Genomic DNA, 18335 nt, shown 5'->3' on the forward strand with positions numbered 1-18335 from the left:
CTAATAAATAGATGAAGACCTTTAATTTATAGGACGTTCTAAATCACCTACACCACTTATCCTATTTGCAGGAAACAGGGAACTACTTTTGTCATATTACTAGTGAAGTTTCCTTCTACAGTGTCTTCTAGTTGGGAAAATTTTTATATCATGTTCCTCAGGATGCTAAAAAAAAAAAAAGAGAGGGAGAGAGAGAGGAGGAGGAGAGCCTGTGTGCTAGTTCACAAGGTTATCATCAAATCTATGGATGCCTGAGGTAAGCAATAACCATATCTAAATGTTGTAAGCAAAAGAGATTTCCGGTGTGGCAGATGGCATTTTCCAAAAACGGCCACAGCAATATTTCTGGCCCACTTCTTTTTCTAGAATCTCGCCACTCACCATCAAGAGGTAAAGTCTATTTCCCCTCCCTGAAAACCTTGGACGGGACCTTGCACTGACTGGAAGAATGCAGTGGAAATGACTCTGGATTTCTCTCCCTCTTTGTCTCTCTCTATCCCCCCCTCTCCCACGCTCCTCTCTCCTCCTCCTTCCTCCTTCTCCTTCCTCCTCCTTCTTCTTCTTCTCTCCCTCCCTCTCTCTCTCTCCCTCTCCCCCTTCTCTCTCCCTGCCTCCCTCTCTCTCTTCCTCTCCCTTTCCTCCCCCCATCTGTGTCTGTCTCCCCCCTCTCTCTCTGTCCCCCTCTCTCCCTCCTCCACTTCCTCCGCCCTCTCTCCCCGACCCTCCCTCCCTCCCTCTCCACACTTCCAACTCTGTGAAGATGCTCCATCTAGCCCACAAGGAGAGACCACATGGGACAGGGCCAGTGAGGAAGAACTAAATAAAGCCCAGCCGATGATCCACATTAGCTACCACTCACGCGAGGGAACAAGCCTTCGAAGGATTCCAGCACACTCCAGGCATGCTGGGGCACAGAAAAGCTCTCTCTGCTGTCCTCTCCCCGACTCCCCGACGCCACACAGGACCCACAAGCAAAATAAATCCTTGTTTTGATGCTACTAAGTGTCCTTGTTGAAGAACAACGCCAAGACCCAGTCACACACACAAGTTCATTGTGTGCTATTTTATCTGCTGATGTAGTTCCTTTTTCGTGTATTTATATGATATTCATCTCAACCGTTTATCAGGCATGGACTCCATGGCCACCCCAGTCAGAGGGAGTGATAAGTACCCCGCAGCACCTGTAGAGGGCGGGTCGTCCACGGAACACCTACAGTTACATTTTGCCCTTTTGGCCACCAGCCTGTAAAAGCAGCCAGTCTGAAGTCTTATTCCACGGGCCCGATGAGCCCTGAATGACCTCACGGCGATGGGGCACGACACCCATCGACTGAGTTCAAACCGTGCGCTTGGCACAGTGCTGAGAGCTTAATATATCTCTGTGCGTCTAATCTCCGCCACAGTTCTTTGAAGAGGTATTATTATGATTTCCACGTTTCGGATAAAGAAAGTGAGGTCCACAGAGACCAAGTGAATTACACCTTGAGATCTTGGGGGGGGGGGGATGCAATTTGTGTCCAGCACGGATGCATGTCCTCCTCCCTTCTTCCCATCCTGAAGGCTGCTGTGTTAGCTGTTACTCAAAACATCTGGTCAGAAGGTTTGCCAAAGAGACCGAATGGCCCTTTGGCAGTAAACACGATGACAATTAAAAATTCATTCATGGTTCTTGGTTCGATGTCTCCTTCTCTGACCTCTTTGCACCCTGTGGTAAATTTCCATGTAAAAATATTTTAGGTTTCCTGGGGGAGCCGTTTTATAAGTAGACATGCCAAAGCCATTTCAAGTGCTGTATTGGAAACATTCAGCATAAATATCCTGTCCTAGAGGGAATATTAGCAAAGGTTAAAAAAAAAAAAAAAGACCATTGAGAATACAACTAAAATAAAGCCAGGCAAGATCCCGTGATGAACGAGAACTTGTTCAAGAGTATGAAGGCTATTGAAAGAAAATCGTGCCCCTTTTCCGGATTCACTTATATATCTTCTCTTTCCTAACATCATTAAAGCAAAGGTAATAAATAAATAAGACCCTTGGCCCTCTCAGTGCCCTTTCAAAACCAAAAAAGACACAGTTGGTGCCTCTCAACTATGAGCTCTGCCGGACCGTGTCTTGGTCACCAGTTTCTTCCTCTGCAAAATGGAAAAGTAACAATCCCCACTGCATACGGTTGTTGTGAGGGGCCTGGAACACTACTAAGCACACAGTAAAGAAACCCTCTCTCTCTCTCCCCACATCCCTCCGTCTGTCTCTTGCTCTCTCCCTATGGTGGGCTCTGGTTTTATACAACTCCCAACATTTGGGTCGGCTCCATGTCCACACAGTTAAGACTTCAAGTACTTCTGATTGTCACTGTTATTAAGGAAAAAGGTGGGGGGGCACCTGGGTGGCTCAGTTGGTTAAGTGTCTGACTCTTGATTTCTGCTCAGGTCGTGATCTCAGGGTCATGGAATCAAGCCCCGCATCAGGCTCCTTGCTCAGCGTGGAGTCTGCTTGTCCCTTTCCTTCCCCCTCTGCCCCTCCCCTCACTCTGTCTCTCTAAAAATGAATAAATAAAATCTTAAAAAAAAAAACAAAAACAAAAAAACATTCTCCCTGTCTCCATGAAGGGGAGTCTATCTGCCCACTGATGATAGAACCGTCTATCCAGTTGCCGGAGCCAGAAATCCAAGAATCATCCACTAATCTTCTCTTCATTACTCCCACACCCAATGAATCACGAAGTCCTGCCTCTCAAATCTGGTCCCTCTACCCTCTCCTCAGCCTCCCCCATCGTGAGCACCATGTTCCTGCCCACTGAGTGGTCTCCTGGCCTCCCGCCTGGCTGGGGCAGCAAAAGCCATCTTGTCGACTCCCTGCTGAACCCCTTCTATAACTTCGAATGGTTTTAGGAGAAAGTCAAAGCTCCTTTGAAAACCCTTTATCGCTGGGTCCCCCTATACCCCCAGAGTCTTGTCTCTCACAGACCCCATCCCCTCCCTGCCACCCCAGTGCCTTCCGGTTCTTCAGCCAAACAGAATTGGTGTGAGTTTCTGAGCATGCCCCATGTTCCCCCATCCGCTGGGACCTCCTCCTCCCCTGTCGGCCTGGCTGACCCCGCTCATCCCTTTAGAGCTCCACTGAAAGGCCATTTCTTCCAGAAAATGTTTCAGGAGTCCCCTGGCTCTGGCCCCTGCCCCTCTAAGACCCTGCGCTTCCTGGGCTGCCTGCTCTGTTAAGATGGCTTGCTTGCCTCCACCAGACAATAAGCTCCATGAAGGCTGTGACCTTGTCTGGCTTCCCTGCCGTTGTAAACCCAACTTAGCATGATGCCTGGCACATAAATAGGGGCTCAATACTTTTTTTTTATGAAAATTTTGTGATACTAATATTTTTACTACCAAAAAGAGCCATAAAACTTGTGTTACTCCCTAAAGCTCCCAACTTTCTCCTCCATGAAAGAAGGCCTAAAATAATAGCAGAGACACAGAGCAATTCATCTCCAGACTCCCCTTTCCCAAGCCCTGCAAACACAGCCCATCTGCTGTGAGTACGAGAAGACTATCATTACGATTTTACGATTCTGCCCCTAGACTCAGAGTAGTCACATGGTGTCTGGGACACACAAGCTAAATCAGCATTGCTACCAGATTAGATGTACACATCCAGCCAAGACTGTCTACGAATGAATACATTTATAGTAAGCAGGGGACATGTCCCGTTGACACCAAATTTGATGCAAACAACTCTACTAACTTGATACCAGAAGGTAGAGCAAAGGGAACTCCCAAACAGATGGAGAATCATAATTTGAATATGGTCATATGGAACCAAGTGAATTAGGGAGGTGGGGGAGGTGAACAGCATTTAGAAATACATTACAGTCACTGAGTTAAAATGCTGGAAGTTCCCAAGGACAAATTACATCCCCTTTACTTCATTACATCCAGACCCATGCATATGTGATTAGGTAGATTAATAGGTGAGAAGAGCCAAAGTTAATCAATATTATTGATAAAATAACTGAAAGAGGAATAACACAAGTGAACAGCAATCTGACCAAGAGAAGCACTGCTTCACAGAAAGGTAATTTAATTCAATTTCCATATCGTCTTTGACTAAATTAAGTATCAGCCAATTGAGCATTCATGAGAAACAAGCTATCCATTTGCAAAAACCATACTAAAAGAGTCTCTTTGCTATAGTAATATATATATAAATATAGTAAAACATATGATATATATATAATTTTAAATTGAGATTTCCAATCACTTTTTTAATCCAGTTTTCAAAAGCAGGGGTGGGAGATCCCATGCTCCTTAATGCAAAACTTGTAGCACTAGAAATCGAGCTATCTGTTCACTTCTAGGAAAACAGGCTGTGAAGATGACGTTTGACTAATTAACGTACACTTTACAACATGGGTAATATTAGATGATTTGTTTTATAAAAATTTCTAAAAGTCGGCAGCCCAGTTACATTAGGTCATACAATCTGAAACAGGAAAGATGGCCATGGAAGTTCATAAATCTCTGAAACTCAAGGTGAGAAAACACACACACACACACACATGCACACACACACACACCAGCACAGACTGCCATTAGAAATTTCCTAGAGAGAAATGTTCCAGGTTAAACATTAGACATTGCAAATACACCAAGTCAATTTAGTTTTCTCTCTCCCACAATCCCTTCCCACTTCGAGTTTTGTCCCCAGCTAAGAGGTGGGCTGAAATCAACCTTATTTCAACAAACCAAACATCCAAACTATGTAATCATGGGATGACATCTGAGCTTGATCTGGCTGGCTGCTTACAAAGGAGTCTTTCACAATGATAAATGGGAGTTCTCACTAAGGCACACCACCTACATACTTCCTGCTGAAATCAACCAAATGCAAATAAATAGCCCCCTTTTTTTTAAGTTGGCTCCATGCTGGGTGGGGAGCCCAACACAGGGCCTGAACTCGTGGCACTGAGATTAAGACCTAAACCAGAATCAAGAGTCAGACTCTTAACCGACTGAGCCCCCCCAGGCACCCCAGTAGCCCTATCTTAAAAAAGCACTGTCATCCATCCATTTTGAAGTATGCTGAAATGTGTTATTTTATATATAAAGATAAGACTAATAGCCTGCTACCTACCTGCAAGATAGAGAACTTTACAGGTGTTTTTCCAGCATGGTGATAGAGGCAAGCTAAATTACGCATACACTCTCACCCATGCCTTCACCAGCACCACACTTGAGAGGGCTGTCTGGGGCCACAGACCTAGCAGAACTAAGAGGCCCATGGGGCCCAAGCACAAGTCCCTAGCTTCATTCCCATTGCTAATCCACCAGCAGAAAGTCCAAGGACTTATTGCTGTTCTGTGCTAGCTGGATCTTTGAAACAGTTTCTACAAGTGACCCATGTGAGAGTAAAATGGGAAAAGTGAACACACATGGACACTTTGTTCTAAATTAAAGAAAAATAAAATTTAAAATTAGGCATACACTGACAAGCTTCAATACCATAATCAGAAATCAATATATCGTCACAGATGATGATGTTATATGCTTGTTTCACATCACTGATTCCTCTGAGTTTCACTTCTCTTATTCCTTTAACATACCACCCTCTTGGGTTTTCTTTTCCAGACTTACATTGTGTGGGAAAAAACTGAAACATCTCTCAGGATGGTTGCTGTATCTGTTGAGGATGCTAGGCTACCTTCACTCCAGGGCCTCCTCCGTGGAGGGGTGGGACAACCCAAGCATGGGTCTTTCTGGGTTTCCCAGGAAGGCTCCCACAAAACCCCGGATCAGAAGGCATTTTGAAACTCATGTCAATCTCAACTCAGCTCTGCCATCTTGGTATGAAACTGAGACGTGCAAGTCAGAAGAATGGGTCTATCATTAGAAATAGGCAGAAAGGAGACATGACCCTTTCAGTAAGTGTTTAGCAGTCTTCACCAATTTTTTTAAAAGTTTTCTTTCAATCTGACTCAAATTCTTTAACCCTCACCCTATAGTTCAATTTTGTTTCCCCCTTTTTGGTACCCAGCTGTGATGGAGAAGAGCTAGTCACCATATTCTTTATAAGTACTGAAGCCAATTATTAATTAGGTCTAAATAAATCATTTTCTCCCCTTGAAGTAACAATCTCTGGTATTATGTTTCAATCTTTTTATTCTTTTTGGTGTATCTTATCTCTTCAAATTCTTTTCAGAGTCCTCTTACAAAAATTACCTTGTTGTACTTTCTGATCTGCACATGGTTAAGTGTCTTTTTATCTCTGTACGGAATCTAGCCCATTGCCTGACATTCAACAGGCTCTTGATAAATATCCTTGAGAAAATATGAAATCATTCATGAGCAGTATTCAATAAATGGCTGAGCATAATTTATTTGTCTTCCTTGGCTATACTTGGCTATTTTTTCAGTCACGCTTTCCCGATTATTCCTACCATATGGAAATCATCAAACTTTCATCACAAACAGTCCCTTTGACCCTACCAGAAAACTCAATAAGCTCCTTCTAACAATTATCCTAAAATGTGAATCTAAGTATTGATTTTCTAGTAAGTGCACAACTAGAAGTTTGGTATACCTTGGCAGAACTTCAAAACATAGTACACATTCCTAAAATTTCATCTTGTATGTGTCTGAATCCCATGCAGTATAAGAACAAGAAGTTTTTCTCTGTTCAGTAGGTTTTGTTGTTTAGTGGGGACTTAAATGTCTTATTACGAATAGTTTGACACTTCAATTAAGTGGTATTTTTAAACACATACATTTAGTTAGCAATTTATTTTATTAGATGCTTTTTCTTTTCTCTTCTTAAAAGGCTGGTAATTCTTTTCAAAAGGTTTATTATAGGTCTGCCTTTGCTCAGAACAGCTTATTACTATAAATTTAAAAATTATACATGTTCTAATTACATGTCTTTCACTTTCACACTCAAAATCATGTCTAAGTTCCAAATAGAGAATACAAAATATTTGGAACAAATGTCATGATTCATGCTAATGGACAAACTAAAATCACCAACCTTTTAGCTTCTGATCAGAGCTAATTAGGATTATTAACAGATAGTTTTCATTAGACCAATATTTTCCTGATTGACATAAATACTTTCTCACTCTTGTTCAAACACACACACGTACACAGCTCAATACTGAGAAAAAAGTAAAACAAGAAAGTGTCAGGGGAAAATGAAGTATAGCCAGTTGTTTTTTGATAGAAAACTGTGTCTTCATAGAGCCTTGGCAAGGTCATACTCACCTTGGAATCACCATGACCACTGATGGGAACTAGCTATCCTTGAAAAAACACCTCTTACTTAGCAGTGATATTAGAGAGGTGGGGGAAGGTAAGAAATAAAAGATAGGGGGGGCCTCAATTATTGTTGGAAGAACTCACAGATGTGGGTTTTCTCTTCTTTGATTCTTCAATAAATTAGTAAGCCTGTCTAACATAACCTGGAAATCTTTCCCTAAGTTAAAGAAAGAAATATTTGGGACTTTAACTATACAGTAGCTCCCCCTTTGAACCCAGAATTCCCAGGCTAAAGATTAGTGAGTTAAACCACAGAGCCCCATGCCTTCCCCACAGCAAGGTTAATAATTACACCCCATTTAATGTCTAGAATCTCATTTCCAAACAAAAGCCTTTAAGTAGCAAATCTCATAGTATGTTTCATTAGCGAGTATACCTAATGATTAAGCTGAAATATGAAATTTTAAAAATTATATTCAAAACCTCAAAGATATGCCCCAGAGTAACCTACTTAAAGTAGGGGCAACCCCCTTACCATAAACTTTTCCATTTTGATATTCCAGAAATCTCTCTTCTGATCTCTCCCCCTCTCCCAGGTGCTCCTACAAGTGTTCCTCCCCACTAAGAAGAAACAAAGTTTACCCAAATTCTCCATTAGTGAAAATCTAAGATGAAGGACATGGATTCAAGAGAATTCAACCTGATGGCTTATCCAACAAGGAGGCTCCCACTTCCTCAAAAAGGCATTCACTGGGTTCTAGTTCAGATTTTAATTTGCAGATCTCTTTAAGGCCCCACTGCTCAAAACTACAGAGAGCATACTTCTTCATGGACAGACCACTTAGACTAAGGAGAGCCTGATCTTCTGCCAGTCATCAGGTGCACGTGTCTGGTACCTCCACTAACATGTGAGAAAGAGCAGATAAAAGAAGGAGAAAACCAAACAGATCCTTGATTTTTTTTCAGAAATATAAATGTGAGGAACAGGCAAAAATCATCTTTTCTGCTGACTCTGAGAACACAGACTAGCAAGATTCAAGAAAAGAAAGCTCCAGGTTGTTCTGTATTAGACATCGATGGAAACTGCATGGGAGGTAGAGCAGAGGAGAACCAGACAGAGGGAGAAGAAGACAGAGGAGGCCAAGAAGGAAGTCCAAAGGCCCGAGCCTGAACTGGCCTAAGAGACCAAGGTAAGTTTAATAACGGGGAAGTCTGACATTCAGTTCAAAAGCCATTTAGCCCTCAAAATGAGGGCCTTGAACCAGACCAATGTACAAGTTCTTCAACAAAGATCATTGCCGATGGAGTTAAAAATCAATCCTAGCAAGCAAGAGAGGCTAAAGGGTAATCAAGTCCATGAGGACAGGGGCCATGTTGCTTGGCTCCCAGGGGACAATCAAAGTCTAGCTCATAGCAGTCACACAATCAATCCTTGTGAAGTGAATAACATTCATTTCATACACCTCTCCAAATTACACTGGAGAGACAATAAATGTATCACACAAAGATTTAACTAAATTTTAGCCCTGCAACAAAATCTAAATAGATGGTGGCCATGCAGACCTTTAAATTATTTGCAACATCCCGCTCGTATGGGAAACTTGGAACAACCAGGCATGCACGAGGCAAAGAGATGTCTCTCTTAACTGTTGGTAAGGAATATTTGAAAGTATAGGGAATTCAAACTATTATCAGCCTATTAACGCTAGGTACTCTGCAGAATTAGCAGACCTCCCAGAGACTTAACAATTTAAACAGGCAGGTCCGATGCATGCATTCAAGCCCAATCAGCTAAAGACTAACCAGTAATGGGAACAAACTCATAGTCTCATGAAATCATATTTACCTACGTGGTGCAGCCAGGGATGGCACTTGGAGAAAGCACAGGACAAGGCTGAGAAAGAGGGAGGAAGGAATCATCTTTTGTAAGGTCTGGCTTTTCCTCGAAGGATTCTGAAGCCGTGTCTAAGGGAGGCAGATTCAGTTCTGGATTGACTGCAGTTTGGAGGTGAGATCAGGAGAAGCGGAGATTAACTAGGGGTTTTTATGAGGTGAGGACAGTTGAATAATTAAAGATCTCCCAGGAAAATATGGGCTGTGCAAAGCAGGCCTGGACCGTCAGCAGTGAAAAAGCAGGAACCACTTAGAGAGGGGTCCCACGACCGTGGGAGAAGCGATGTCATCGGCTAACTTTGTAGCTGGCTTGCTGCGGGTCCATCCTTCAAGCCCGACTGAAGGCAAGGCTGTCTCTGTCTCTCTTCTATCCCAGCTGACTTCCACTCCCTCGGTAAGAGACAGGCTTTGACTCTTACACAGATGTGAGTATTAAATAATCCCCCTTAATCAAGTTGTAGAAAGGGACATTCTCAAAACCTTCATCTAGGAGAAACAGGCGAAAAATGAACAATCCTGACCCATAACCCGAATCCCATCTGCAGTTCCTTGGTCCTCCGAGCAAAGCTCTAGCCCAGCACCTGCGCCCTGGGTAACAATGGTGGGTTTGCTTCCTTGTCTCCTCCCCTGGACTCTACACTCCTCAAGAGGAAGAGCGGTCAAGTCTTCATTCCTGCCTGGCGCCCCCCACGGCCCCCAGCCCAGCACACGTGCTCCAGAGCCAAGCCGTCTGCTAGTCCCCTTCTACATGAATTGCACCAAGGTCTCTCACACGGTGAACCAGACTGTGCACTCCAGATGACTATTAATACCATCCTACTCTGAAGGATGCGCTACACAGGGCAGGATGACCGGTGAGATCGACAACTCTATGTCAAAGAAGGGAGCTTCCATTTGAAGGGTTCACAAACAACTTTGTTGCAACATGATGGAGTCAAGAGCACATCAACAGCCCCACACAAACTGGACTGAATCCCTACCAAATCGAATCATTTATCGTCTGGTACTAGCGATGGGCATGCAATCGCCTTTTAGCAAGACTATAAATTCCTGGGGGTGAGAGATTATGTGTGTCTTGCTGAGCTTTGCCCCCAGCACTCTGTGTTGCACGGTATAGACTTCCAATCCCTTGAAGGCAAAGCGGATGAGGTGGAGAAACAAGAAGCTCATTCGGTTAAAGCGAAAGGGAAAGAGCACAGTGGGGCCGGTAAGGAAGAGGAGAAGTATCCCGTGTGCAGATTAGAGGTTTCTAGCACTGGAGGACAGAGGACTCCCACAGCCGGCTTAGGTGGCCGAGGAAAGAGAAAAGCTGGTTGAGTTGACTTGGAACGTGGAAGCATCACAAGAGATCTGCACCCGGGCTGAGAGGCGGGGAGAAGGAAGCAAAGAGAGGACCAGAAAGACATAAATAAGAGATGAGCTGCCAAGGTCAGAAGATGAGCAACCCATCTTTATTAAGACCACCACTGATGGAGGGAGTGTGGGAAGAAAGATGAGGAGACGGCTATAGAAAACGCATGAGGACTGGGGGCATGAGTACAAGCTGATCTAGAAGCTTCCTTTATCTGGATATCAGTAAAAGCAAGACCCGCATATAGGGAGACAAGGGAATTCTGCTTTGAGCCCACCGTGCTACCCCATCTTGGAGCAGGTGCAAACCCCCACAGAGATGCCTTCTCAGTTTCTAATTCCTTTTTTTTTTTTTAAGATTTTATTTATTTATTTGACAGAAAGAGACACAGCAAGAGGGGGAACACAAGCAGGGGGAGTGGGAGAGGGAGAAGCAGGCTTCCCGCCGAGCAGGGAGCCCGATGCGGGGCTCGATCCCAAGACCTGGGATCATGACCTGAGCCAAAGGCAGACGCTTAACGGCTGAGCCACCCAGGCGCCCCTCAGTTTCTAATTCTTATCTCCTTTTTCTTCTCCCCCTTTCCTCCTGCCATCCGAAGTGTTGGCCAAATAACTAACCCATGCAGTTCTTTGGGGTTAGTGGAGGAGGTCCATTAGAGTTCTGCCTTTCTCTGTCCTGGTGATATGGCCACGGAGAGGAAGAGGAACAGGCCTGGCTGTCCTTTCAGTGTCTCTTCGAAGATGAGCCTCATGGAACAGAAAAGCAATGGCAGAAACCACAGAAGGACTTCAAATGTCAAGGTGACATGCACACTCTCATTACTGTGACCTGTGATCAGCAAGTGGATACCATTGTGTCTAAATTATTAACTAGCTATAGAGCACCCAGATCATACTGTGGACTCGGGTGAGGGTGCTCTGGAGAAGGGAAGGAGTGCGGCTAACTCCCAGTACCCACTGGCCGGGCTTCCTGCCCCGTGTGCGAATGAGCTGCAGGGGCTAGGACACAAAGCTGCACATCCTGCAGAATGCCTCTGAACTATAAAGGGTCTTTCTAGAGTAACGTGTGCTGGGGATTCTTAGAATTAATATGTTTAAGCAATGAGGATAACTGAATCATGTAGGCTGGTCTGATGGCCTTAGTATGTAGCCCAACACGGACAATTCGAACAGTATGACATTATCTCGGTTTTGAGGGAAATGCCTCCAATTTTGATAAGTAACATACTCACCCTTTATACTGGAACGTCTCTGAATAAGCATGGTATGTGCTCGTACTGCGCTGAAATATCCCCCCCTTGAACCTACTCTCCACCCTCCGATTCTATGTATCCATGTTCTAGACCCACTTCAAGAATTCTCTGAATCTCTCCCTGTGGCTGGGAGTAAGATATGTTATCTTCCTCCAAAGAATAGTGGTCATCAATCGCCTCTGACAAGGGGTGCCATCTTTTCTTGGCACTGAATGAAATCACTGCCTTAGATCAAGAAAATGCCATCTATGGGGCTCAGTCGTTGAGCGTCTGCCTTTGGCTCAGGTCATGGTCCCAGGATCCTGGGATCAAGTCCCACATGGGGCTCCCTGCTCAGCGGGGAGCCTGCTTCTCCCTCTCCCACTCCCCCTGCTTGTGCTCTCCCTCTCTCACTGTGTCTCTCTCTGTCAAATAAATAAATAAAATCTTCAAAAAAAAAAAAAAGAAAAGAAAATAGCCTCTGTAGTTTTTGTGAAAGGCCAGTGTCTATCAAGTCTGTTCTCAAATTTTGAACACAGATAGTCCTCTAACTTTAAACTTGTTGAATTCGAAAAGTTTAATTGTACATCGGTTGTGGAAAAGAGAGAGGTGTTTCCCCACAGTAAGAATTACACACATAATAGGTTCTCAGAACAGCTCACAAAAGCTAGTTCTCTACCTCAAACAACAGGAGTAATACTGTAGAACCGAGAGTTAAAGTGATATCTTTATGAGAAAATGCATTCACACTTCCCTTTGGGGATGCAGGGAACCCCAAAACTCTCCCTTTCTGGCAATGAAAGTAGGGACTCCTCTTGTTCAAAGCAGGTGTTGGGTGTGGTCTTGGTATGGACTTTAGGGAGGAGGGTCTCTGTGCTAAAGATCAAGACCAGGAATGCAGGGAATGAAATCATCCTTGGCTACACTGGGAGGGAGGGTTGGGGAGGACAGAAGGGGGACAGAGGGCTTCAGGGAGGAGCGGGGCTTGGGTAGTCGAGGAGCACAGACACACTGCCTCTCACCACCTCTCTCATCTCCTCTGCATGCCCAAATTTCTTCTACTTCTTTCTCTTTAAGTCCTCTGGAAAGCTTTGTGGGGAAGGGTGGAGAAGAATTGAAAGGTGACAGCAGGGCCTATGCAGTTAGAAGAAAGGAGAAGAGGAGGGGTTCACCAGTGAGAAATAAAGTGCAAGAGATGCAGTCTCCTAGCTGGAGGGAAGGGGTGGGTTTCTCACATGTAAGATGTGCATCCATCAGTCAGAACCTTGTCTGTGGGGCTGGTGTACAGACCCGCAGGTAAGAAACACCCAAGAGCTACTGATCCTCAGCAGAAGAACACTCAGCACATAATTAGAGTCCTTGTGAATGCTTCCCCCTATGAAGGATAAGCTTTTTAAGGAAGTGTATTTGAAAAATTTATTGCACACCTGTTGCACGTTGCCAATGTCTTCATCAAAGACGTAGAATCCAGAGCACCAGAACAAATATATGCTCATTTTTAAAGAATTCACACACCTCAAATTCTATCACAGAAATTTGGCCTTGGTCACCAATTTCAAGCAAGGTAGCCTGCTTTGAACAGTTGCACATCCTTCAAACAAAATTCCATCCAGAACCAATGCACTGATGTACTTTTTACTACTTGCTACCAATTCTAACTAGTGGTCATTCTTCAGCTATAACATAAGCAAAACCTGGAACATGTATATCTTTGTCCATAAATGATTATTAGAATGCTGTCCAAATTCTAAGACATGCTATAAGAAATACAAAAATGGCATTGTTATTTATTTGAACCTTCAAAATATTGTTTGCATTACCTCTGTATTAACAACTTCCATAGGTCTCTTCTTCATTTCTCCTATGTCCAAGTAACTGGGGGAGGAAAACAAAACAGTAAGGGTTTCTTTTATTGCTTTTGTGTCAGTTATGTAAATTTCTTACTAAGAATTATAAAAAAGTAAAGCAAGCCATAGGAAATACTTAAGCCTAAAGCAAAAATCAATAGCTAACAATTGAGAGCAATTAGGGTAGTAGGAACTGCTCTGAGCATCACCAACCAGAGCTGATACATGTCCTCTTCACCCAACGTCAATGAAACTGAAGTCTTAGAAACACGTATTTCTTCGAGGGAACATTTCCCCCCACAATGGTCGGCCCCTGACTATCTATGCGGTATTTCTAATTCTTTTTTTTTTTTTTTTAAGATTTAATTTATTTATTTGACAGAGAGAATGAGAGAGAGAGCACATGAGAGGGGGGAGGGTCAGAGGGAGAAGCAGACTCCCTGCCGAGCAGGGAGCCCGATGCGATGCGGGACTCGATCCAGGGACTCCAGGATCATGACCTGAGCCGAAGGCAGTCGCTTAACCGACTGAGCCACCCAGGCGCCGGGTATTTCTAATTCTTAAACCGATTTTGATGGAAAGAGCGGTTTGTGTATACAGGGCCTTAACAGCTCCATTAATCACAGCCTTTAGGTCAAAACAAAGGAAGTCCTGGGGCGCCTGGCTGGCTCAGTCAGGTTAAGCACCCAAGGACTCATGGTTCTGTCTCAGGTCATGATCTCATGGTCGTGGGATCGAGCCCCATGGGGCTCTGGGCTCAGCTTGGAGTCTGCTTCAGATTTGCTCTCTCCCTCTCCTTCCTGCTCACTCTCTCTCTCTCAAATAAATAAATAAAATCTAAAAACAAACAAACAAAGGAAGTACCGATAGCACGCCTTAGACCATCTGTGAAAGAGAAGGAAATCCTCTTCCCTATGAAAACACTTTCATGATACGGAAATGCTCAGCCATGGAGGATGGTTTAGGCATTGGTTCTGCTAAAATGCACATGGGTGGACTAGTTAACCTCTGGAGACCCCTATTACTAAATTACTACTTGTTATAGATATTAACTAGTGATCCTTCTTTAGCTATAGCACGAGTACAACCTGTAAACCATACTTCAGTCAACCTCAAGCCCTAAGTCCATCACTGTGATCCAGTGCCCCTGTCCTTCACACATAGCAGGTGGTAATAAATGTTCTGATATAAAAAAATAAGTATAAATCTAGCATTTAATTTACAACCATAGATACAAAGATACCTCAACAACCATCGGTGCTGCGTTGTCAAAAAAAGAGTTTATATCAGAATTAATTTTATCTCTGTTTTGTTATTGTTTGCATTTTTGGATAGAATGCTTTAGTTAATCAATACCACTGGAAATTATATTTTTCTTACATGAACGGTGTTTACATAAGGCAAAACTCCCTCTGTTTAGCAATAAAAAGGCTCTTTTGCAAATCTGCAGGGACCGATTTCTGACATAAGAGCAAAACAGCTTAACTGCCATGTGCAGAAAAGTGATCTCAGATCCACAAGATTAAAGAAATAGAGTCAACTTCCAAAAACACATAGGAAAACTTTAGGGAAAATAACTATCTCTAGATTTATAATAAAGGTTTAAAATAAAAGTTTAAAATAAAATAAAGGGCGCCTGGGTGGCTCTGTCTGTTAAGCGACTGCCTTCGGCTCAGGTCATGATCCTGGAGTCCCGGGATTGAGTCCCGCATCGGGCTCCCTGCTCAGCAGGATGCCTGCTTCTCCCTCTCCCGCTCCCCCTGCTTATGTTCCCTCTCTCGCTGTGTCTCTCTCTGTCAAATAAATAAATAAAATCTTTAAAAAATAATAATAATAAAATAAAATAAAGGTTTAATAGCTACCTCAAGTTTAATTATGGTTTCAAAAATATTAGGAAAAATCTGAGTAAAAGAAATTCAAGAAGGAAGTTGATCATTTTCATTTGAAGAATTTTTTCTACCATTGCTAAGGTCCCCAACATCCTTTAGAGCCTAAATGACATAAATTACCCTCAATATCTTCTGGGCTTCCTTTTGTTCTGTCAATTGCCCCATTTGTTATGTAAACTTGCAACTGCTAAGCTTCAAATATATTCAGCATTTAAATCTTCTGGGCCTATCATTATAACCATAGATACTACTACTTTAACAGAAATAAATACACTAATCATCTGTCAGCAATGGAAAACTAACCATGGAAACTGTTATGACAAACTCGGGGTTTTTTGGTATGTGAATTAAAAGCAAAAATAACCATGCATGCAGCCACTCTGGAAAACTGTATGGAGGTTCCTCAAAAAGTTGAAAATAGAGCTACCATATGATCCAGCAATTGCACTACTGGGTATTTACCCCAAAGATACAAAAGTAGGGATCCGAAGGGGTATGTGCACCCCGATGTTTATAGCAGCAATGTCCACAATAGCCAAACTGTGGAAAGAGCCAAGATGTCCATCGACAGATGAATGGATAAAGAAGAGGTGGTATATATATACAATGGAATATTATGCAGCCATCAAAAGGAATGAGATCTTGCCATTTGCAACGACGTGGATGGAACTGGAGGGTATTATGTTGAGTGAAATAAGTCAAAAAGAGAAAGACATGTATCATATGACCTCACTGATATGAGGAATTCTTAATCGCAGGAAACAAACTGAGGGTTGCTGGAGTGGGGGGTGGGGTGGGAGGGATGGGGTGACTGGGTGATAGACATTGGGGAGGATATGTGCTATGATGAGCGCTGTGAATTGTGCAAGACTCTTGAATCTCAGATCTGTACCTCTGAAACAAATAATGCAATATATGTTAAGAAAAAAAAAAGAAGAAGAAGAAGGTAGCAGGAGGGGAAGAATGAAGCGGGGAAATTGGAGGGGTGGACGAACCATGAGAGACGATGGACTCTGGAAAACAAACAGGGTTTTGGAGGGGAGGGGGTGGGAGGATGGGTTAGCCTGGTGGTGGGTATTGAGGAGGGCACGTTCTGCATGGAGCACTGGGTGTTATGCACAAACAATGAATCATGGAACACTTCATCTAAAACTAATGATGTAATGTATGGGGATTAACATAAGAATAAAAAATAAAAAAAAAATAACCATGCAAATCTCTTGTATCTATATAAAGAATGACTTGAAGTTCCCTTTTATTTGCTTTGAAACCGGACCTGTTTTCATCTTTTGAATTCATAGTGCCAAATAAACAAAAGAGAACGTGAGCTACAAAAGTGAGTCTGCAACTTTGAGCTATTAAGAAATTCCGAAACAGAATTCCATTCCCACGAAACTGCTTTTTATGGGAATTATTCAATTTAAAAAAATCAACAAAAGACATGATGAAACATGTATTGTACATGGACATAGGGATGCTTTATATTTATATGACATTCTGATGTTGACAGAGCGCGTTCACATCCACAGCGCTCACTTTTCTAACGACCCAGGGAGGCAGGCATGAATACACTCCTTGTCCTTATCAGGAAGCTGACTCGCCGGGTCAAGTGGCTTTGCCCAAAGATACGCAGCTAATAAACAGCTCAGCATCATGTCTCTCGACTTTTAGTTCTAAGTATCTTCGAAGCACATGGCTTCGTTTAGTTCTGGTCTACAAAGTTAGACAACGTGTGCTAAAGGGGGTTTCCAAGAAGGGAAAACTAATCCCAATGTATCTGTCACCTCGCATTAAAAAGAACGTCTAGCAGAACAAAAAGGCAGAACACTCCGAACTCAGTTGAAGCAGATCCAGGAAAGGAAAAAGGATATGAGACATTAGTGATATTTGGGGAAATATTTCTGTATAGTGAAAATTAGAATTCACAAGACTAGACTTTACAGGAAAGACAACTTTTTGCTATTCCGAGGCCCAAGCCGAATTTCAATTAAAATACTATATTAACAACTATGAAACATAAAGTAATTCCGCTCCTAGGTATATAACCCAGAAAAATGAATACTTGTACACGATTGTTTGTAGCAATATTATTTCATAATAGCCCAAGTGAAACAATCCCAATGTCTATCAGTGGATGAACAAAATGTGGCATATCCATAACCATGGAATATTCTTCAACAATACAAAGAATGAAGTGCTGATTCACACTACAACATGGATGAGCCTGGGAAACTTTATGCCAAGTGAAAAAGGCCAGAAACACAAAAGGCCACATGTTGTATGATTCCATTGATATGACATATCCAGAAGAGACAAATCCACAGAGACAGAGTAAGTAGATTAGCAGTTGCCAGAGGATAGGGAGAAGGGGGAACTGGGAGGAACGGGGTTTCATTTTGGAGTGCTAGAAATGTGCTAACATTAATTCGTAGTGATGGTTGCACAACTCCACGAACCTATTAAAAACGACTGAAATAGGTAAAGTTTATGTTATGTGAAATATATCTCAGTAAAGCTGTCAATAAAATCCTATGGAATATTAAATTCTACCTGTCCTCCAATACCCACCCCCACCAGAAAAAAATGTCCCTCAACTGCAAACTTCCACATAATTTTATTTTTCTAATTGCAGCTGTTCCTTTGTACCTTACATTAAAATGATCGGTGTGCATGTAGTCTCTGTCCTGTTAGATCTCAAACTCTTAAAGACAAGGAGTCACAACTTGTTCATCTTTGTTCGCTTGGCAGATCCAAGCACAGTGTGCTAACTCACTGCCCACCTACTATGAGTGAGCTCCCTGCCAGGAACTGGGAGTAAGCACCCATCCTGACCCCCTGGGCTTGAAGGTCTAGCCATCAAGTACCTGCAGACAGAGATACAGGCAA

The 18335-nt window shown here is 42.9% G+C and overlaps 1 protein-coding gene across 1 annotated transcript in view; it reads right to left on the bottom strand.

Moving 5' to 3' along the window:
- The window catches only part of DCDC2 (doublecortin domain containing 2), a 169365-nt gene that overhangs the window by 150176 nt on the left and 854 nt on the right, over positions 1–18335 (bottom strand). The window contains exon 2 of the mRNA XM_034985777.1: positions 13534–13588. Within this exon, the coding sequence (XP_034841668.1) occupies positions 13534–13588 (55 nt within the window). The remainder of the gene's footprint in view (positions 1–13533; positions 13589–18335) is intronic.

This window comes from Mirounga leonina, unplaced genomic scaffold (genome assembly GCF_011800145.1).
Source record: "Mirounga leonina isolate KUSES-001 unplaced genomic scaffold, KU_Mleo_1.0 Mir_366, whole genome shotgun sequence".
In the NCBI taxonomy this organism is placed as follows: domain Eukaryota; kingdom Metazoa; phylum Chordata; class Mammalia; order Carnivora; family Phocidae; genus Mirounga; species Mirounga leonina.